This window comes from Salvia splendens, chromosome 13, assembly GCF_004379255.2.
Source record: "Salvia splendens isolate huo1 chromosome 13, SspV2, whole genome shotgun sequence".
NCBI lineage: Eukaryota > Viridiplantae > Streptophyta > Magnoliopsida > Lamiales > Lamiaceae > Salvia > Salvia splendens.
This window is the reverse complement of record NC_056044.1, coordinates 416,664-434,147: the sequence shown is the minus strand read 5'-3', so window position 1 is coordinate 434,147 and position 17,484 is coordinate 416,664. Positions and strand designations below refer to the sequence as shown.

Below are 17,484 nucleotides of genomic sequence, written 5' to 3'. Positions count from 1 at the left end.
GCCGACAAGTGCCTCCAAGAGTTCGGAGTCACCTGGCCTAAAGGAAGCTGAAAAAAATCTAGTAAATCTATAAAGGCAGAAGGGAGGGGGAAACGAAGCCCGCATTCTAAGCAGGCCTCGTACACGGTGGCGTAACCCTCCGGCGGGGAGTCAGCCCTATGATCACCGTCAGGTACCACCACCTTCCCCCCAGGAAAAAAGTATTTTTCGGGTAGGGATATCACAGTATCCTTACTCAAAATACTATGGAAATACTCTACGGTCTTCTCCCCGGACTCTTTCCGGCCAGAAGACCCCTTACCGCCTCTCCTACCGCTACCCGACTCCGAAGAAGAAGAAGAAGACATTTTTCTTACTTTTTGAAGGTGAAGAAAGTCTGAAGAAATTCTTGAAAGCGGAGAGAGAATTTTCGCAAAAAAGAGAGAGTGCAGAAGAAGCAGTCGCAAAAGTGCTTCAATGATGAAGAAAGGAGGTATTTATCAGATTCGGCGAAGATTTCAAAATCGTCGCACCGTTTCGAATCCCACCTTTTCAGGATTCAACGGCCGGATTTTACTGTCGCATTTAATGCAAGGCACGTCCCCTGACGTCAGCCTCCCCCTTACCGTTATCCAGAATGCCGAAGTGACTCACCTCGCCGAAGTGATTCACTTCGCTTTTCGGGGGGGTAGTGATGGGGTACGAACTAAACCCTAATGGCAAGCCCAATAACAGTGACGGCCCATCAGCCCAGAGCCCAAGAAAGAGTATCTGTTCGGCACGACCAAAGAGTTCGGACTCAGCCTACAGCTCGGTAAAAGCCGACCAGTCAAGCTCTCCTCTCAGATCGGCAAGAGCTGATCGGTAAAGTCCAGCAGTTCGGTCTCAGCATTCGACCGAACTAGGAGTTAGTGGACTCATGAAAGGCCTCCACGACCTCCACTATACCCACGATCTATTTAGTGGTACGAAGCAGTTATTGAGCAGTTATTGCTCACCCACGATCTTGTTAGTGGGGCTGCAAACCACGATCCTAGTTCAATGTATAAATAGAACTTAGATCAGATAGAAAAGGGTTAAGCTCTCTAGAGATAAAATATCATATAGCAAGTCTGTGTTGTAAGCTGTAATCCCAGATCAAGCAATACAATCTTGCCCTTCCTTCTTCCCGTGGACGTAGATTTACTTCAGTAAATCGAACCACGTAAATTCTTTGTGTCGTAGTCTTTATTCTCTACCAGCATTTACTAACATCAGAAATTCGCGGATTCATCAGAAACATTGATAATAATTTGAGATATAGTAGTATTCGACTATCTGTAAATATATCAGCATATTTAAAAAACAATCAAGAATTCTCAAAATACAATCAAAGGGGCAAAAAATCTCTCTTGGTTTCTTACACATTACAATGTGAAACTCATACAAATTTTACATGAAAACATAATGCACAATAGGCCTTACAACATCAGTAAACTAATCACCCCTTCTGACAAAATGAGAAAAATATAAACGACACTATAAATTATGAGGAATTAATGTCACTATTTTATCAGAAATACAAAATTTCCTGTTCTTGTTTAATCCTCAGTTGTGCTTTTGTATGAGCAGACTCTACTAAGGTCCAATTTTGGAGTTTCCACTGTATCTAGAGTCAGACCATTAAAGAATCGCGGAGTGAGCTAACCTTTTTTCGTGTGCTAAAAATGTAGACTGTTCGAGAGCCTTACACCTTTTCATCGGCTTCAGAAGATTCTGGCGACCCTCCACGCTTCTGCTGACTGTTTCTGGGAATTGAGTGGCTGCGTCGTTCTTTGCCACCGGGCTTTGATGAGGCATTGCCATACCAGACCATCCCAATGACGGCAATGATCATGCCAACCACCACTTGTATGTTCAGACCCTCTTTCCCAAAGAATAGGAAGCCGAGGATCAGCACAAGGATAGTCTTCATGTGGCCGAGGACTTGGAATGAAACGGCAGTAAATCTGCCTATGCAGATGAACTGGCTGAGATTCGTTCCCACTGCAATAGAACATGACAGGATCAAGAACACCTGAAAAGGAAAATATTAAGGTTATATTGTATGTGACTCAGTTTGGCAATGTATTACGGCCTTCACCCTGAGGCGAAGAGATTTAGACATGCAGCAATTTTCATGGCAAGTTGGTAGGGAATAAACTGACAGCAATAAAAAACAACAAATGGAGAAGGCTGTGGGGATACTTACAAGAGATGGAAGATGAAATTGAAACTCATCAATTCTCTTGCTTGTCAACCAATAGTCTAGAAACGGGCCTAACAACAATAGTGATCCAGCCTGGGCTGGTGCCGTGTGGCCCAGTAGATTGAAGGAAGTAAGGGAATACTTCCTTTGGAGGTAATGAACATACTGCAAATACAAATCACAATCATATCATTGTCAAATAATGCAAACAAAAAGAGCACAAAATAGTTATCGGCACAGCCAGAGATTGACATTCTGTAAAACTGGAAGCATATTATAGCACTCAAAGGCATATTTCACTCGACATGTAACTCACTACAATTTAAGAGTAAAGTATATCTGTTGCAGTAGAATGTGACGATTTCACAAACCAAGTATATGTAGGTAGTCACTTTCTTGCTCAAATCCATACATCTAAGAAGAAATATGATACTACTTAGAAAGAAAGTATGGCATTACGATAGTGAATAAAATGAAACTTACATACTGTTGCAGTGCTGTACTCCAGACTGCAATAAATGCAGCAGCAAATCCTTTGGCATTAACACTCACATCAGTAACTGTGCAGACTGCAACACCCAGGAGAACAATCAAGATGCTGAGCTTTGTGTCTCTTGAATATCGGATCTTGTCAAACACGACTTCCAACAAGCAGGAGACGGGTATCATAGTCAGTTTTGCGATCTGAAAGTATGCAAGAGAAGCAAGAATTGGTGATCTAGTGAATGATAAATTTTCACTAAGGATGAAGGGTGGACATATTCATGTCCATATAATCCACAGATACACCCGAACTACTAGGTACCGAAATTATTTTTAATAGCAAAACATTAAAATACCCCAAATTCATCTCCTCTCCCTTTTCAACTCCACAGCCCCACCATCATCAGATTCATCACTCCTTCTCTGCCAGCCACCATCCCTTTGACCCAAACAACCCAATAGCTAGATCAATTTTGTCTCATAATGAGAAGAAAAACAAATACACTAAGATCACCCAACTGCCACCAGAAACAGGTGCAGATTGTGGCCAGAATCAAGAGATGAATTCAGGGTAATTTAGTCCTTTGCATCAAAATTATTTTCAACTAGAAAATTGGTCAGGGTGTATTCATAAATCTTAAGGACAATTATACACACCCATGGAAGAATTTCATTAATAAATAAATACCTGGTAGAATCCCACTGAATTCCACATTAAGCTGACATTCATCCCAACAATGGAGAAATTTGCAAAGAAGATAAACTTAAGAAGCTCCGAGTACGGTAGATGAGAAGGTTGAATGTAACCTAACCATCTTAGAACAACCGTCATCAAGGTTGTGGTAGCAAAATGCAAACCAGTTAAAGTTGTTGCTGCACAAGTGGAACTAGTTAAGTACCTTGCATTATAATGGAACCACAATAAACAGAAACTGAAAAGTTGAAGCATTTTCCATAAAATTCACCATTATATCCAGAAAATATCATTGTTATAGCTCAGCTAGACCACCTCCTTGTTTTAATAGGTGGCAAAAAAAATAGTTGCTATCCGCTTATCACTTGTCTCTTCATAGAGAGTGCAATTTTTGTTTGAAATTATCAAGATGAATAACATTTTCTATAACTTCTAAATTAGAGACAAAAGTAGCTTTGGAGCAGGAGTATTGATAAAATTCAGTAGCAAGAAGGAATATTCCTCTTCCTTTTTACACCCAAGGAATCCACAGAAGTTAATAATCGATAGTTCTTTCTGGCATGAAATCATACATCATTATCCTAAGAACATAAGCTACAGAAATCATTAACAAATGTTCATGAGAATATGCATGTCTCAAGCGATAGTTCAATTTTGATCACGAATGTGCATGTTAAGCCCAACCAATGCAAAATGGAAATAATTGCTCTTGATAAATGACTGAAATTATACCAAAGCTGAAGCCGTAAGTAGCCATTAGTGCTTTGTTGACGATTATGATCCCAACTGAAGTGACTACATTGAACATCCATGCAGCTGCATCAACTGCAGCCTTCTTATCATCTTTGCTTGTTGGTGGCATCTTGTTTTCTTTTATATTTCCCTTCTTCGTCTCGCAAGGGGCAGATATTTACCCTGATAGGACCATAAAGTAGCAACAAGACCACCGCATCCAACCAAAGATCTTTCCACTAAATATCCTGTATGGCCACTGTTTCAGTCAGAAGGTTTAAGCCAATTATTAAACATTTCATTGATATAATTACCCCAATGTAAAAGCTCAACAAAGTAAACAGATCCAGCATACATAAATCTCAGAAAACAATTTTCTGAGCTAAAAACAGTATAAGTACCCAATTGGACACATTTTCTACTACCACTACTACTACTACTACTATACTGGTATCATCAAAAAGAAAAATATAGCCATGGTTGTATGCAGCAGTTTTTAATTCCATACTTGATCAATTTAGAAATTTATAAGACAATAATGGAACAGAATTTTTTTTTTTAAATCCAAATCTTAGTGATGAGACATTTATCACATAAATCAGATCACCAAATCAATCGCCATCTAAACTCCAAACTAGTAACACTATCCTAAATCGATTAGCAAATCAAGAAGAATTTATACTCTCAACTTCAACACAGATGCCTAGATTCAGATATGAAGCACAAAACATCAGCCATTTCCCGCAATTCAAATTCATTCAAATGCCACCACCATCAGATCTAACGTCCCAAAACCCTTAAATTCACCCAGATCGCATTCAGTCCCGCAAATACATGCCAAAATCACAGATCTAACATCAAATTCAGCTGAAATGGAAGCAAAATCCAACTCCGCATCACTTGAAAAATCACCACGGATCAAAATGCAGTTAAAAAATTGGAAAACTAAATTTACCCCTTTCGAATTCTGCAACGGAATTAGAAGGGCGAAATTGAGCTCTCCACCAGATCCTCACGACTCTTGAATTAATAATGGGCGAACGTGTTTGCATGTGATGTATATATGCAAGTGTACGTATAGGTGTATGTATCTGCGTGTTGATGAGAGTAGAAACTGAGCCAAGTACAGAGTGAATGAATGTTAATTTGGGGGAAAATGAGATTTGCGTTTTTAGGGTTTGACCACAGAATTATATGAACATGAAAAATGCAAGTTAAAGACATCTTTTGCTTCTCTACTCCAAAAATCATGCTAATTTAATTAATAATATTCCAGATCTGTTAAATCTATATTCAATTTTTTTAAAAAAATATTCATTTCATTCATGAAAATTGGATCAGAATTTCTTTTTGGTATTACTTTCAAAACACTATTATTACAATAATTAAGAAAATAATTACTTATAAATATAAACGATTCTGTAATTACAACTTAAGCTAAAGTCTTATTATTTGCAAACCTTTTATTATACGTATTTCTTTAAATCGGTCATTTACCTTTTTCTTAAGAAATAATTTAATGTTATTGTTATGCGCAATAAATAAGGAAACTATTTAATGTAGTTAGGTGAGTTGAACCGTAATTAGACCACTAAGTAATCACTAACTGCTTTGGTTTTGACCATTAATCCGATTATAAATGCATCAAATCAATATATAATACTACTACTATTATTGATTTGATTATGTGCCAAACTAGTAATCAATTTATTTCCACTCCCATTTCAGAAATTGATTAATTTTGATAGATGGTATGATAGTAATAGATTAAAGATAGTTATCGATTTAACTAATTTTGTAATTTTTTTTATCATTATCATATCTTTATTGAAAGAATTTAGATATTACCAAGCATAAAAGTACTCGCGCTATTTAAATATGTAGATTGATTATTCTTCGTTTTTTTTAAATAGTACTACGTGTAATGTGTTTAGCAAATTTATGATATGATGGGATCTTATATCATAAAAACACATAGAATGAATTTAAAACTTTTTCTATATTACGTTAACTGCCTGAAATAATACAGTTGTCTTGATCTACAATTTTCACATAACTTTCAAACAGATCTGCATGTATATAAATATGATATGTCACACAACTTTGAAACGTTAAAATCACAGCAATGATTTCATGGTGATTTAATTATTGGATTAATTACATGTTTAGTCAATTTTTGATTTGCGTGTCTTTTAAATTTCAAATGACAAATCACAGAATTTTTAAAAATTCATAATTTGCTCATGTTGATAAATAGTGTCACAAATGTGTATTACTATGGCTATGGAGATGTCTGAATAATATGCTACTCCATTTAGGAACTAAAAACTAAAAACTGAAAAAAAAAATAGTTAAATGAGATAATTGGAAATTTTAAAAGTCGATGATTTGTCATTTAAATTTTAAAATGCGCTAGACAAACTCATTCTTCATAATTAAATAGGCAATTAACCATTTCTACAATTCGAACAAGCCCACGTACTAACTTGATTCGACTGATTCAAGAACTAACATCCAAAAAATAAAATAAATTAAAATACTAAAAACAACTCACAAATCTGCATAATCTGAAGGGTGATAAGGAGAGAACATTTCAGGAAAAAACCAATTCTTCCTCTTTGGATTTCTCCCTATATCTCTACATATCTCATCGTTGCAATGCAGCTGCAACATCACACCAACGCAAGCCCTATTGTAGTTTTCGCGGCTGTAGCGACGCGCGTTCGCCTCCCATCTCCTCACGTTCGCCTCCATCTCCGCCACCGGAGGCAGCCGGAACCTTCCCCGCTAGGAAATGCGCCAGCCACTTGCTCCTCATCTCGAACGTGAACAACGTTGCCGGGCTCTCCGAGTATCCTATGATCGCGAGCTGCGGGATCCTAGGATGTATGCACTCCCTGTTACAAAATGTCCTCGTAGTGACATAATTTTTGAAGAATTGTGCTAAATAAAATCGTGACATCTTGTGACAGGTAACTATGTCACATAAATAATATATAGGAAATTTGAAAAAATTAGATAAATTATAAGTTCATTGTATTTTAAAATTTGGACTTAATGGGCTATAGTTTAATAACGGCCCGGCCCATAAAATAGAGCCAAAACATGTAACAATGCCAAATCGGTTGGTTACCTATAAAAGGGAGCTGAGGATCCAGTGATGCATTTCTTGAACTCGAGCGACGAGAAGATCCCAGCGATCTTCTCGTCACTCTTATACCCTGTGGCAAAGATGACAACGTCCGTCTCCAAATGGCTCGTCCCACCATCGAGGACGAGGCCCTTCTCGTAGAATCCAACCACATTGGATTTCCTCAAGATGAGGCTCCCTTCCCTCACTCGGCCGTAGAAATCTCGAGGCAAAATCATGAACATGCATGAGTATATTTGCTTGAGGAACGAGTGCTCGGGGACCATGTTGTACTTGTTGAGAGGGTAGATCCATCGGAGGTAGCATTCGACGAGCTTCGAGAAGATCCAACGCTGTGGGATACGTGGACGGGTTAGTGTCACGATTCCTAGTTTTTTCCCCGAACTTTAATTTAGCATTTTCTTGAAAAAATGTGACCAACTTGTGTCTGTTTTAAAGTTTTGAAGTTGAAGAAAACTTCGATTATGGGATAAATCGACTTAATTGACTATCGTGTGGATTTTATGTGAAATTATTTTTCATGAAAAAGATAAAAATCCGAATTTAACCTTTCGTCTATTCCATGCTAATTGCTAGCAATAATAAAAGCAAGGTGAATCAGTGACGAAAATGTGCAAAAGGAAAAAGGGAAAATGTGCAAAAGGAAAAAGGGAAAATGTGAATTCGTATTTTAAATGTTTTTTAGTCCAACATTGTCATTTTCGATGCTTGGCAGAAAATTTTTTGCATGAAATCCACATAAAAATTTTGTGAGGCAATTCATTTTTATATTGCCAAACTTTTTCCGGACAAATTTTCTAAAGATAAGGTAAATTGAATATGTTTTTCAAAAATAAGCCAAAGTTCGAAATAAAAATCAAAATACTTATCCCAAAAATAAGCTACAATTTTTGTGAAAAAGAGTTGGAGGATAGTTACCAAAGGCGAGAGTATAATGGCTAAAAACCATAGAATTAGCCCTTCTTCAGGTTTATGAACCATTAGTTCAGAAAATCTGGTTAAATTCCTGAATGTGAATTTGACCATATCTTCTGAACTAACCCAGTGCACTCTTCTAAAGAGCAGAGTGCATGGATGCTTCGGACCTAAAAAAAATACAAGCAAGGGTTTAAAACATTGGTCCTTTGCTAAAAAATGTTTGATTTTGGGCGTTCTTAATTACCGTTGTTTTTGGCGATCTCAGCTGCAGTGTCGACTGCCGACTTTTGGAAGCCAACAACAACTACTCTCTTGTTCTCCGTGAACTCTGCCGCTTGGATTTTTTCCATTGCAGCATAGTTCATGGAGTGAAGGACCTCGCCGTTGAACAAGGCACGCGAGCTTGTGGCGAAATCGGGGATGTTTGGGACATCGCTGAACTTGCCGATGCAAAGGATCACAAAATCCATCTCATACACCTTCAAAAAAATTCATCAACACAAAAAATATTCGTGTTCATGGATGACTTTATAGATAGATCAATGAGCTTCCCCAATAAACAAAATATTTTTTTTTCACATATAAAGAAACACACACACACAAAAACATGCCATAACTGAACTTTTACATACTGCAATTCATAAACACATAAAACTCCAATTACTGAAGTTCCTCCAATTTAGAAAAAATCACAAAATTTCACCCTATAATTAACACACATAGAGAAAGAGAGAATTAGCACCATAGGTGGCTGTAGAGGCTGCAAAACATTCTCAACAACAACCTTCCATTTCCCTTTACATGAGAATGCCTCACCACCACCACCGCCACCATCATCGTCATCATCAGACGACAAACAATAGTCGAGAGAAGAAACCTTGGAGCCGAACCTGATCCTCGGAACAACCTCAAAACGGACAGCATAGGATCTAACATAGTCCAGCACCTGGTTGTGATCCGGGAACGCTTCCGCCACAGAATCCGGCCAAGCAAAATCCGAAAACTCGAAATACTCCTTGGGAGTCTGCAGCCTGGTCGAGTCTATGGTGCTGCACCACACTCCCCCAACGCAGCTTCTTGCCTCGAAAACAACGGGATTAAGCCCCTTTTCGAGAGCATGCTTGCAAGAGAGAATGCCGCTTATTCCTGCTCCAATAATCGCCACCTTCTTCGCAGCCATGCCGGATTAGGGCAAGGTTTTGTTTTTGGCTTGGTTTAGTGCGTGTTGTGTGTGAAGAAGAAGATGAAAATGAAAGATGATATTGCACGTTCCACCAGTGCATGTGGTTGTTTAGATGGTTGAATTTATTGATTGCATGCTTGCAGATTGACACTTTGCAAAAGGTCAATGAGAAATTAATTTCATGAACTCTGCTATTAGGTTGGAATGAGTCCAAATTTAATTTCATGAAACCCATGTATGGACTATAAATGTGGAGTTTATATAGATCAACAATATTTTGAGGTTGATGGACTACTAGGACCAACTGTGACCAACGAGAACGTTGACCTATAAGTTCTTGTTGGCCTTCAATGAGTGTCTCATGTCATAGACTAAAACTTGTTGCAAGCTAGGGATGGGATTTGTCCCACATCATTTTTGGCACTTGAGAAGGGTCAAATATTATGATATGAAATCAGTTGCAAGATCAGAGATTTGTCCCATGTCATTTTTTGGCTCTTCATTATTAGTTGAGTTTGAATTTTAAGATATGAATCTAACTGCGAGATTTGTCCCATATCGATTGCATGGGAAACAATTCAATGTGGTGTTAATATAGTTCTTGTTGTTTTTGTTGCTTCAATATTGCACCAAACACAAATTTCAAAATATATTTATAATACTCCATATAAAAAAGTTTCTAAATTTTAGGACTATGCATGTAAGGTCCTAAAATTTAGAAACCTTTCTATTCACGACAAACTCCTCAATACTTAATTCGTTAGAGGTGAAAAGAAGCATATTGATATTGAGACACTGTTATAAATGCATCGACTGAATTTGAGGTGATATTTAATAGTTTTAGTTATTTATACAAATATCAAAATTTCCAATTAATGGTATGTCACAAACTCAACTAATCTGAGGATCAACGGTGCAAAGATCAATGTCACGGCATTGATTAATTTTATAAATAACATTATTGTCGTCGGTCTCACAATTAGTAAATTAAAAATTATGTGATGTAGTTGTAAACTAATAAGAAAATATTATACATTGTTTGGTAAATAAGAGGATTTAATGTCTATTTATGAACGTAGGAAGTATATTGTGATAGCAATTTATAAGTATATTGTGATAACAATTTTTGAAGACCTTTTAGAAATTTTGCCATTATTTTATGTCAAAGAAAATGATCGAATTCTCTTATTGACTTTATTATGAAAATAAATTGCTGAAATAAATATGCATTTGCTGAAAAGTTGACTTGATATTTTGCAAAAGGTCGGATTCATGTCGGATGCAGAGACGTAGTCAAATTCCTTTCAATTTTATATTTATTTTTATTTTTATTTTTCAAGTAAAAACTGTTTGCAATTTGTTTATGTGGAGTATAATTTTCTGTTGTATGGTTATTCAGTTCAATTTTATTTTTATTTTTATTTTCATTTTTATTTTTATTTTCATGTAAAAACTGTTAACAATTTGTTTATGTGTATTATAATTTTCTGTTGTATGGTTATTCAGTTAAATTTTTTTGGGGTATAAACAGGTGATTAATTTATATAAGACCCATCAAAATGAACATATATAATATTAAAATTATAAAACATGCAAATTTATGATTTTTGAATGATTATGACCGTAAATATATTGAAATGTAATAAATAAATATTTGTTGTGCGTTAGTGCGTTACATAGACGGTTTTAAAATATTGAGACCCTAAATTCAACAGTTTTTTTAATCTAAATTCAGCAGGTTTAGCCTTACGCATTCAGGAAAAGTTTGCGATATAAAATATAAAATGATTAAATTACAAGGTGTACACTATTCACTTATTCAGTAATAAACTTGGGATTTGCAAATAATTACAATTAGTAACAAATTAAACCCTAATTAAAGCACGTAACAATCGCCGCCCGTTTCAAAATGAATCAATCTCAGCCGCTTGATCAATAAAATGACCGTTGAAACGCTCCCCCCAATTAAAAATTCAAACTGCCGACGAATATATAAAAACGCAAAAATAAAATAAATCCCTCACCATTCTCTCTCTCTTTCTCAATCTCTCTCTCTGAAGAATTCGTTGAATTTTCGCTGTGATTTAACATTTCAAAGATGATGTTGAGGTCAAGCGCTAAACCGCCACTCGCAAGGTCTCCGATTCGCCTCCGTTCTCGGCGCAAGCCTCTGCAGCCCGCCGCCGACTACGTCGCCCGCACTCCGCCAGGTTGTTTTTTGAAGAATTTGTTGAATTTCGTTTTTTGGAATGCTTTTTAGGTTTGTGTGTAGTCAATATGTGCGATTGTTTAAGAGGAGATTATGTTTATTGAAGAGTTTATTGTTGTGTTTTGGTTTTGGAAAATCACTCAATATACTGAATTTTTCGAAAGGCAAACGCATAATTTTTTTCAATTCGAGCTGTGGTTTTAGCTCGATGAGTGTGGGGATGTTATTTATTTGATACGATCGTTTTTTTTTCGTGAATTTATCTGATACTGGGTGATTTTCGAAGAATTTGTGGATTTTGTTTATTGAATGCTCTTTTTAGGTTTTGTATGTAATCAATTTGTGCGATTGTTTGATAAGAAGGGAATCGGTTTATGTTTTCGAGAAACTCTCAATTAATCAAATATTTTGAAAGTCAGAAACACATTCCTTTTCTGATCCAAGCTGTGGTTTTAATTTAGCTCTGTGAGAGAGTGTGGTTAATTGAATTGATACGATCGTTTTTTCTTGAATTTGTCCCTGAAACTGTGTGATTTGATCAATAGTTATGAGGGGGAAAAGTTCAAAAGAAGAAATGTTCATCTCGTCATGAATAAAAACTGCAAATACTGAGATGATTTCAAATAAAAGTGCATAACTGAATCATTTTATTTTGGTTCTGCCTAAACTCAATGTCCTTTTTCTTGATTCTTTTATTGCATTTTATAGGAAAACCCCAATTATATACAACTCCTTTCTGGTTGCTTTTGAAACAACAGGTTCACTCTCAAAATCCCAGATTCCCAACCGCAGCTTGGACATGGAACAGTCCGGGCTTCGCCCCGAATACCACACTATTTCTTGTGAGCTAAGAGCCCTAGCACAAATGGTGCACCAAGAGCTTGGAACAAAAGAGAGCCCCTCGTTCAACGATGGAGGTGCTCTTGGGGGTCGAAGGAGCCCTCTGTTTGAGAGGGGCAGGATGTATGATGAGTACTCTGCAAGAAGAAATGAGAGGCTCTTCAAGAGAAAGGCAAAGGGTGAAGTTGAGGGGTATGAGAAGAAGCCTGCCTATGACCTTGGTGTTAGAGTTGAGTCTGCAAAGAAGAGGGTGGAGTCCACCAAGTTCGACAGCCGGTGGCAGAGAGGCGGGGAGGCGCGGACCCCGAGGTATTCGCTGAGGAGCACTAAGCCTCCAATCCCAATGGCTGCTGCTCTGAGTATGGAGAAGCCTGTGGGGATTACTGAGAGGAAAGTTAGGAGGACTACTAGGAAAGCTTGAATCTTTTGACGTATTGTTTGATTTTGCTATCAATATCATATCAAGATTAAAAAAAAATTCTCGATTTCACTAATTTATTTCTGATGTATATCATATGTCACATACATTTTACTATGTGCCCCATACTAGTATAGTAGTATCCACTAACTAGAATTGATCACATAAGAATATCTGTTTGCTTGTGAGTTTGATAATGGGCCTGAGGTTGATAGTATCCTCCCACCGGAGATGACCGACTCACTTTCCTTTTTGTTTTGTCTCAATCAAGATGACCTATTACTAAAAATTGAAACACCTTTCTCTCTACTTTATTCCTCTCTCTTACTTTAGTCTCTCTACATTACACACAAAATAAAGCAGCATAAATTCCCGTGCCGTCCAAGGAAGGGGTCATCTTTCTTGGAACGGAGGGAGTATTATTTATTGGAATCGAAGGATACAACTTACAGCTCCGAGTATAGAATGAGTTCATGTAGTCCCAAAAGAATCTGAAATGCAGTTGAGACTTTCACTAGTACTACCTTCGTCCCACAATAAGTGTGATAAGGTTTCTTGTGAGGGAATCCTTTCATGTGCCCAAGAAATACCTAAAATAGTGTTTGATTTCAATTTTTAGTTTTTAAAGATAAAGATAAAGAGCCTAGCCTAAAAAACTAGACTCAAAATGGATTTGGATGTAGACAAAAGAGATGAGAAGAAAGTGTAATGAAGGAAGAATCCTCTTTGGGGACCTATGACCTCCCACAAGAAGATGTGGCAGCCCTAGGCTACTTTCACCCAAAGCAAATACTCTATTGGCTCCACATTCATGACTACACTACCATAAATGCATACATATACTCGATCTAGTCTAATGAACATAAACCAAGCAACCTACATGTAGGAATTTGGATAAAAATCTGACAAGGGAGATGCTCTCAAAGGAGTCTTCAAAATATCATTCATCAAAGTCTGCAAATAAATGTCTCACAAATGGTATTTATAGCTAGGATTGGAAACCCAAGAAAAGAGCCCAAAATAAGTGAAAATCGTCTAAAACATTAAAATCACCCGGTCGGGTGTTTTCGCGAAGTTAATTCACCCGGCCGGGTGAACCTCCTGGACTCCAATTGTGCTCAGCATGAAAACACCCGGTCGGGTGTTTTGTACCTCAAAATCACCTGGTCGGGTGTTTTCTCTGGACTCGCTATCTCTTCTGCACGGCTTTTGTAAATCGGCCATAACTCTCTCCACCGAACTCCGATCGAGGCGTGCAATATACTCACGCGACCCTCTTTCGAAGATGAACACATTGGTGGCCTTTGAAGATCGTTTAGACATCATTTCAATAGGTCAAGTACCCTTGGAATCCCACTGCGGCTGAAATGTTTGATGCACGGCTCCTATGATCGTATCAAAGTGTCACATTTTGCTATTTCGGTCCGTCCCACAATAAGAGTCACATTTCACTTTTACCATAAATGGTAAATAGACTTCACATTCCACTAACCAATTCTACTCACATTTTATTATAAAACTAATATATATAAGTGGGTCACATAATCCACTAACTTATTCAACACACTTTTCTTTACATTTCTTAAAACTCGTGCACACACTAAATGTGACACTTAATGTGAGACGGATGTAGTATTTTTCTTTGTATGCATAACTGATTTTCTTCATAGTAGTATTTGTTAAAAGGGGTATTTTTTTACCTCTTTATTATGGACTTATTCCGAATTCAACAGTTAATACTTTGAAGATATTGATCGACATGGGAGACATTCGAGAAGACATTAAGGGGCCATATTTTAACAACCCCCTCCAACTAAATAATCTCACAACTTATTCTAGATTATGTGTTGCTACTATTTATCTAGAATACTGAATACCACATAAGCATATACATTAATTAAATCATTAATAATTCAATTTTACTAGTAGTATAAATTAGACTATAGAAATAATAAAATATAGCAACTTCGAAGTGAAAATATTAATGTTAAAGTAAATAAATTTAATGTTATAACTTAAAATGCCCAATTTATTTATATCAAACTAATTATTACTATGATCATTTCATCAAAAACAAAATATTGTAATGAATATTTTGAAGAGATCATTGCCACATAAGCTTTTATCTATTTTTCATAATAAACATTGGGCCTGGGCATGGGCCTGCCCATATAATATACAGACACTAAAATCTATTTAACCCTAATCATAATCTAAATCCTAATCACTCGAATCCTAATCCCAAATTGAATACTCAATTTCTAATGGACAATCCCGCCACTCTCATCCCCGCTCACTCTACCATCGAACCATTCCGCCCGCCCTCACTTTGAACGGCTCAGTCTTGCTAATGCTTTATCTCCTTTTGATCAACTCTAATTTATATCCTAATCACCTGAATCCGAATCCGAATCACAAAATTGAATCTCCAATTTCTAATGGACAATCCCGTCACTCTCATCCCCGCCCACTCCACCATCGGACCGCTCCGCCCTCACTTTGAACGGTTCGGTCTTGCTAATGCTTTATTCTCCTTTTGATCAAATCTCAGAAGTTGTTATGCGAAACTGAATTTGTTCCAAAGTTTATCATCACCATTAGTTTGAAAACTAATTTAATATATCATTTTATCATTACTTGAATTTGAAAACTGAAAATCTAAACTTGCGAAACTTAACAGCTACAAAATATTTACAATAGGCATATATATAGACCACATATATATTTGTTCTAAAGTTTTCATCTTACTTTTTTCTCTTCTAGAATTTTCTACTCTTTTCTTATACTCCCTCCGTTCCATAGTAGTGGAGTCATTTTGTCATTTTGGTACGTTCCATAGTAGTTGAGTCATTTCCGTTTTTAGTAAAAGTTAACACATTTCTTCTCACTTACTTTACTCTCTCTTACTTTATTATCTCTTCATCTCTCTACTTTCTTAATCTCCGTGCCGAAAAGAAATGCGCCCACTACTATGGAACGGAGGGAGTATATTCTATTTATTTTTAAATATTTCTATTATATATTATATTCAAAATATGGCCATGCGTCAAGGATCACTCCGGTTAACAATTGAATCTACAAAAATTAAAGCATATAAAGCACTTGAAAACCAAAATCTTGAGATTTAAAATTAAATAGTAAAATTTTTACGTTTAACAAATACTCCGCATATTAATTCATACAAGTAATCATAGTTTAATAGTACTAGTAATATTAAAGTAATTTGTTGTTGACATTGATAAATTTATTAATTTAGTCAACTCTGATTTAAGTTAACATTGTAAGTTTTGTAAAAAGTAGAACTATATATCAATGTCCGATTTATATTAAATGTAATTGAATTTATTATGCAAAGAAGAAATTTTAAATCTAAACATTTATTAAAACAAAAAAGTACAGCTTGCTCAGTATATATATATATCTTCAGGCTCTGATATTGCAACTCTTGACAACTAGTGCGACACTGACTCAGATTTGATTTGCGGGAACATTTTCTGCCACATTTTTACCCATTATTCAAGTGAAGGATTCAATCGATAGCTTTGAATTATTACAATTGGAAATAAATAAACAATTAGCTATAAATAAAATTACGTATTCATTTAATTAATAGATTACGCCCTATTAATTTCGTAAATAACCCAAGTTTTATATGAGTTCAGGCTGTTCAGCGAATGTTATTTTTAGACATTGCACATAAAAAAAAAACATATATGGGAAAACTACAATTTTATAAAATGTAGTGTTATAAGGATCGTGGAATTTCAGTCCTATTAAATTGTTTTATGTTTTCACATTCGGTTTTTGTAATCAATCTTATGAAATTAAAGACAACACAAATTCACATTTTCATTCTAGAGAATTATGTAACGAGCGAGGACAACGATTGTGTGCATCTCTTATCATACGTTTTTATAGCCAAGTGTTTAATGTCGAGGCTAATTTATTACTATTTTTTGCAAGTAGTAGTACTGTTTATCACTGTCAAATTGAAATAGGCAAAACTTTTGGGCACATGTTTTTAGGAGAAAAAGTAGTACTCCAGTTCCAGTATATTATCTATTCGTAGTAGTAACTATATAACTCTTCATCTACATCTATTATCTTCCTAGATTTTTATTTGAATCTTAAAATGCAATAATCTTTTTTCAATAATGCGCTCAAAAATGGATTCACTCAACAATTTCAACTTTCACCTGTCAACGATCTGTTTCTTCTCATAATCCAACTATACTAATTCATGTATCACACACACATATGATGTTGGTTGATATCTCATTTTTCTGCAATGAAAATACAATACATTGTTACTTACAACTTTCACATTATAAGAATATGATACAACATTATCACAACTTTCATGTTACAAGAATCTGTTTCACAAAAGAGTACTATTATTTTTTGTTTTCTCTCTTTCTTATACATACACACCCCTTTTCTTTCACACTTTTCGATACTAGAATTAAGCATGCACATTTTCTCCAACTCTTAATTAGTAATTCCTCTTCATTTTCTTCCAATTTCACATCATCAAATGTGTGAGGAAATATTTGCTCATTTCGGTTTTTGATTGAGGGTGAATTTCTGGATTTTTGACTGATTAATTTGTGGAATGTTTGGTTTTAGAGAGATAGAGATGGGAAGATTTGA

At 35.9% G+C, this 17,484-nt stretch overlaps 2 protein-coding genes and 1 pseudogene across 3 annotated transcripts; 1 reads left to right on the top strand and 2 right to left on the bottom strand.

Moving 5' to 3' along the window:
- Positions 1 to 1,282: 1,282 nt before the first annotated feature.
- Positions 1,283 to 5,283, bottom strand: LOC121762450 (UDP-rhamnose/UDP-galactose transporter 6-like). Of its 2 annotated transcripts, none has more exons than XM_042158331.1 (6): positions 5,071 to 5,283; positions 4,116 to 4,374; positions 3,378 to 3,562; positions 2,690 to 2,890; positions 2,210 to 2,371; positions 1,283 to 2,035 (listed from the first exon to the last, which is right to left on the bottom strand). In XM_042158331.1, the coding sequence occupies exons 2-6, from the start codon at positions 4,243 to 4,245 to the stop codon at positions 1,706 to 1,708; spliced, it is 1,008 nt and encodes a 335-aa protein (XP_042014265.1). In that variant the 5' UTR covers positions 4,246 to 4,374; positions 5,071 to 5,283; the 3' UTR covers positions 1,283 to 1,705. The 2 variants fall into 2 exon arrangements, with proteins under 2 accessions (XP_042014265.1, XP_042014264.1); XM_042158330.1 differs by having other exon boundaries at positions 4,116 to 4,363.
- Positions 5,284 to 6,665: 1,382 nt separating this feature from the next.
- LOC121762170 lies at positions 6,666 to 9,364 on the bottom strand (annotated as a pseudogene).
- Positions 9,365 to 11,374: 2,010 nt separating this feature from the next.
- Positions 11,375 to 12,943, top strand: LOC121760210. The gene is made up of 2 exons (XM_042155855.1): positions 11,375 to 11,577; positions 12,335 to 12,943. Exons 1-2 carry the CDS (start codon positions 11,466 to 11,468, stop codon positions 12,835 to 12,837), a joined length of 615 nt encoding a protein of 204 aa, XP_042011789.1. The 5' UTR covers positions 11,375 to 11,465; the 3' UTR covers positions 12,838 to 12,943.
- The last annotated feature ends 4,541 nt before the right edge of the window (positions 12,944 to 17,484 follow it).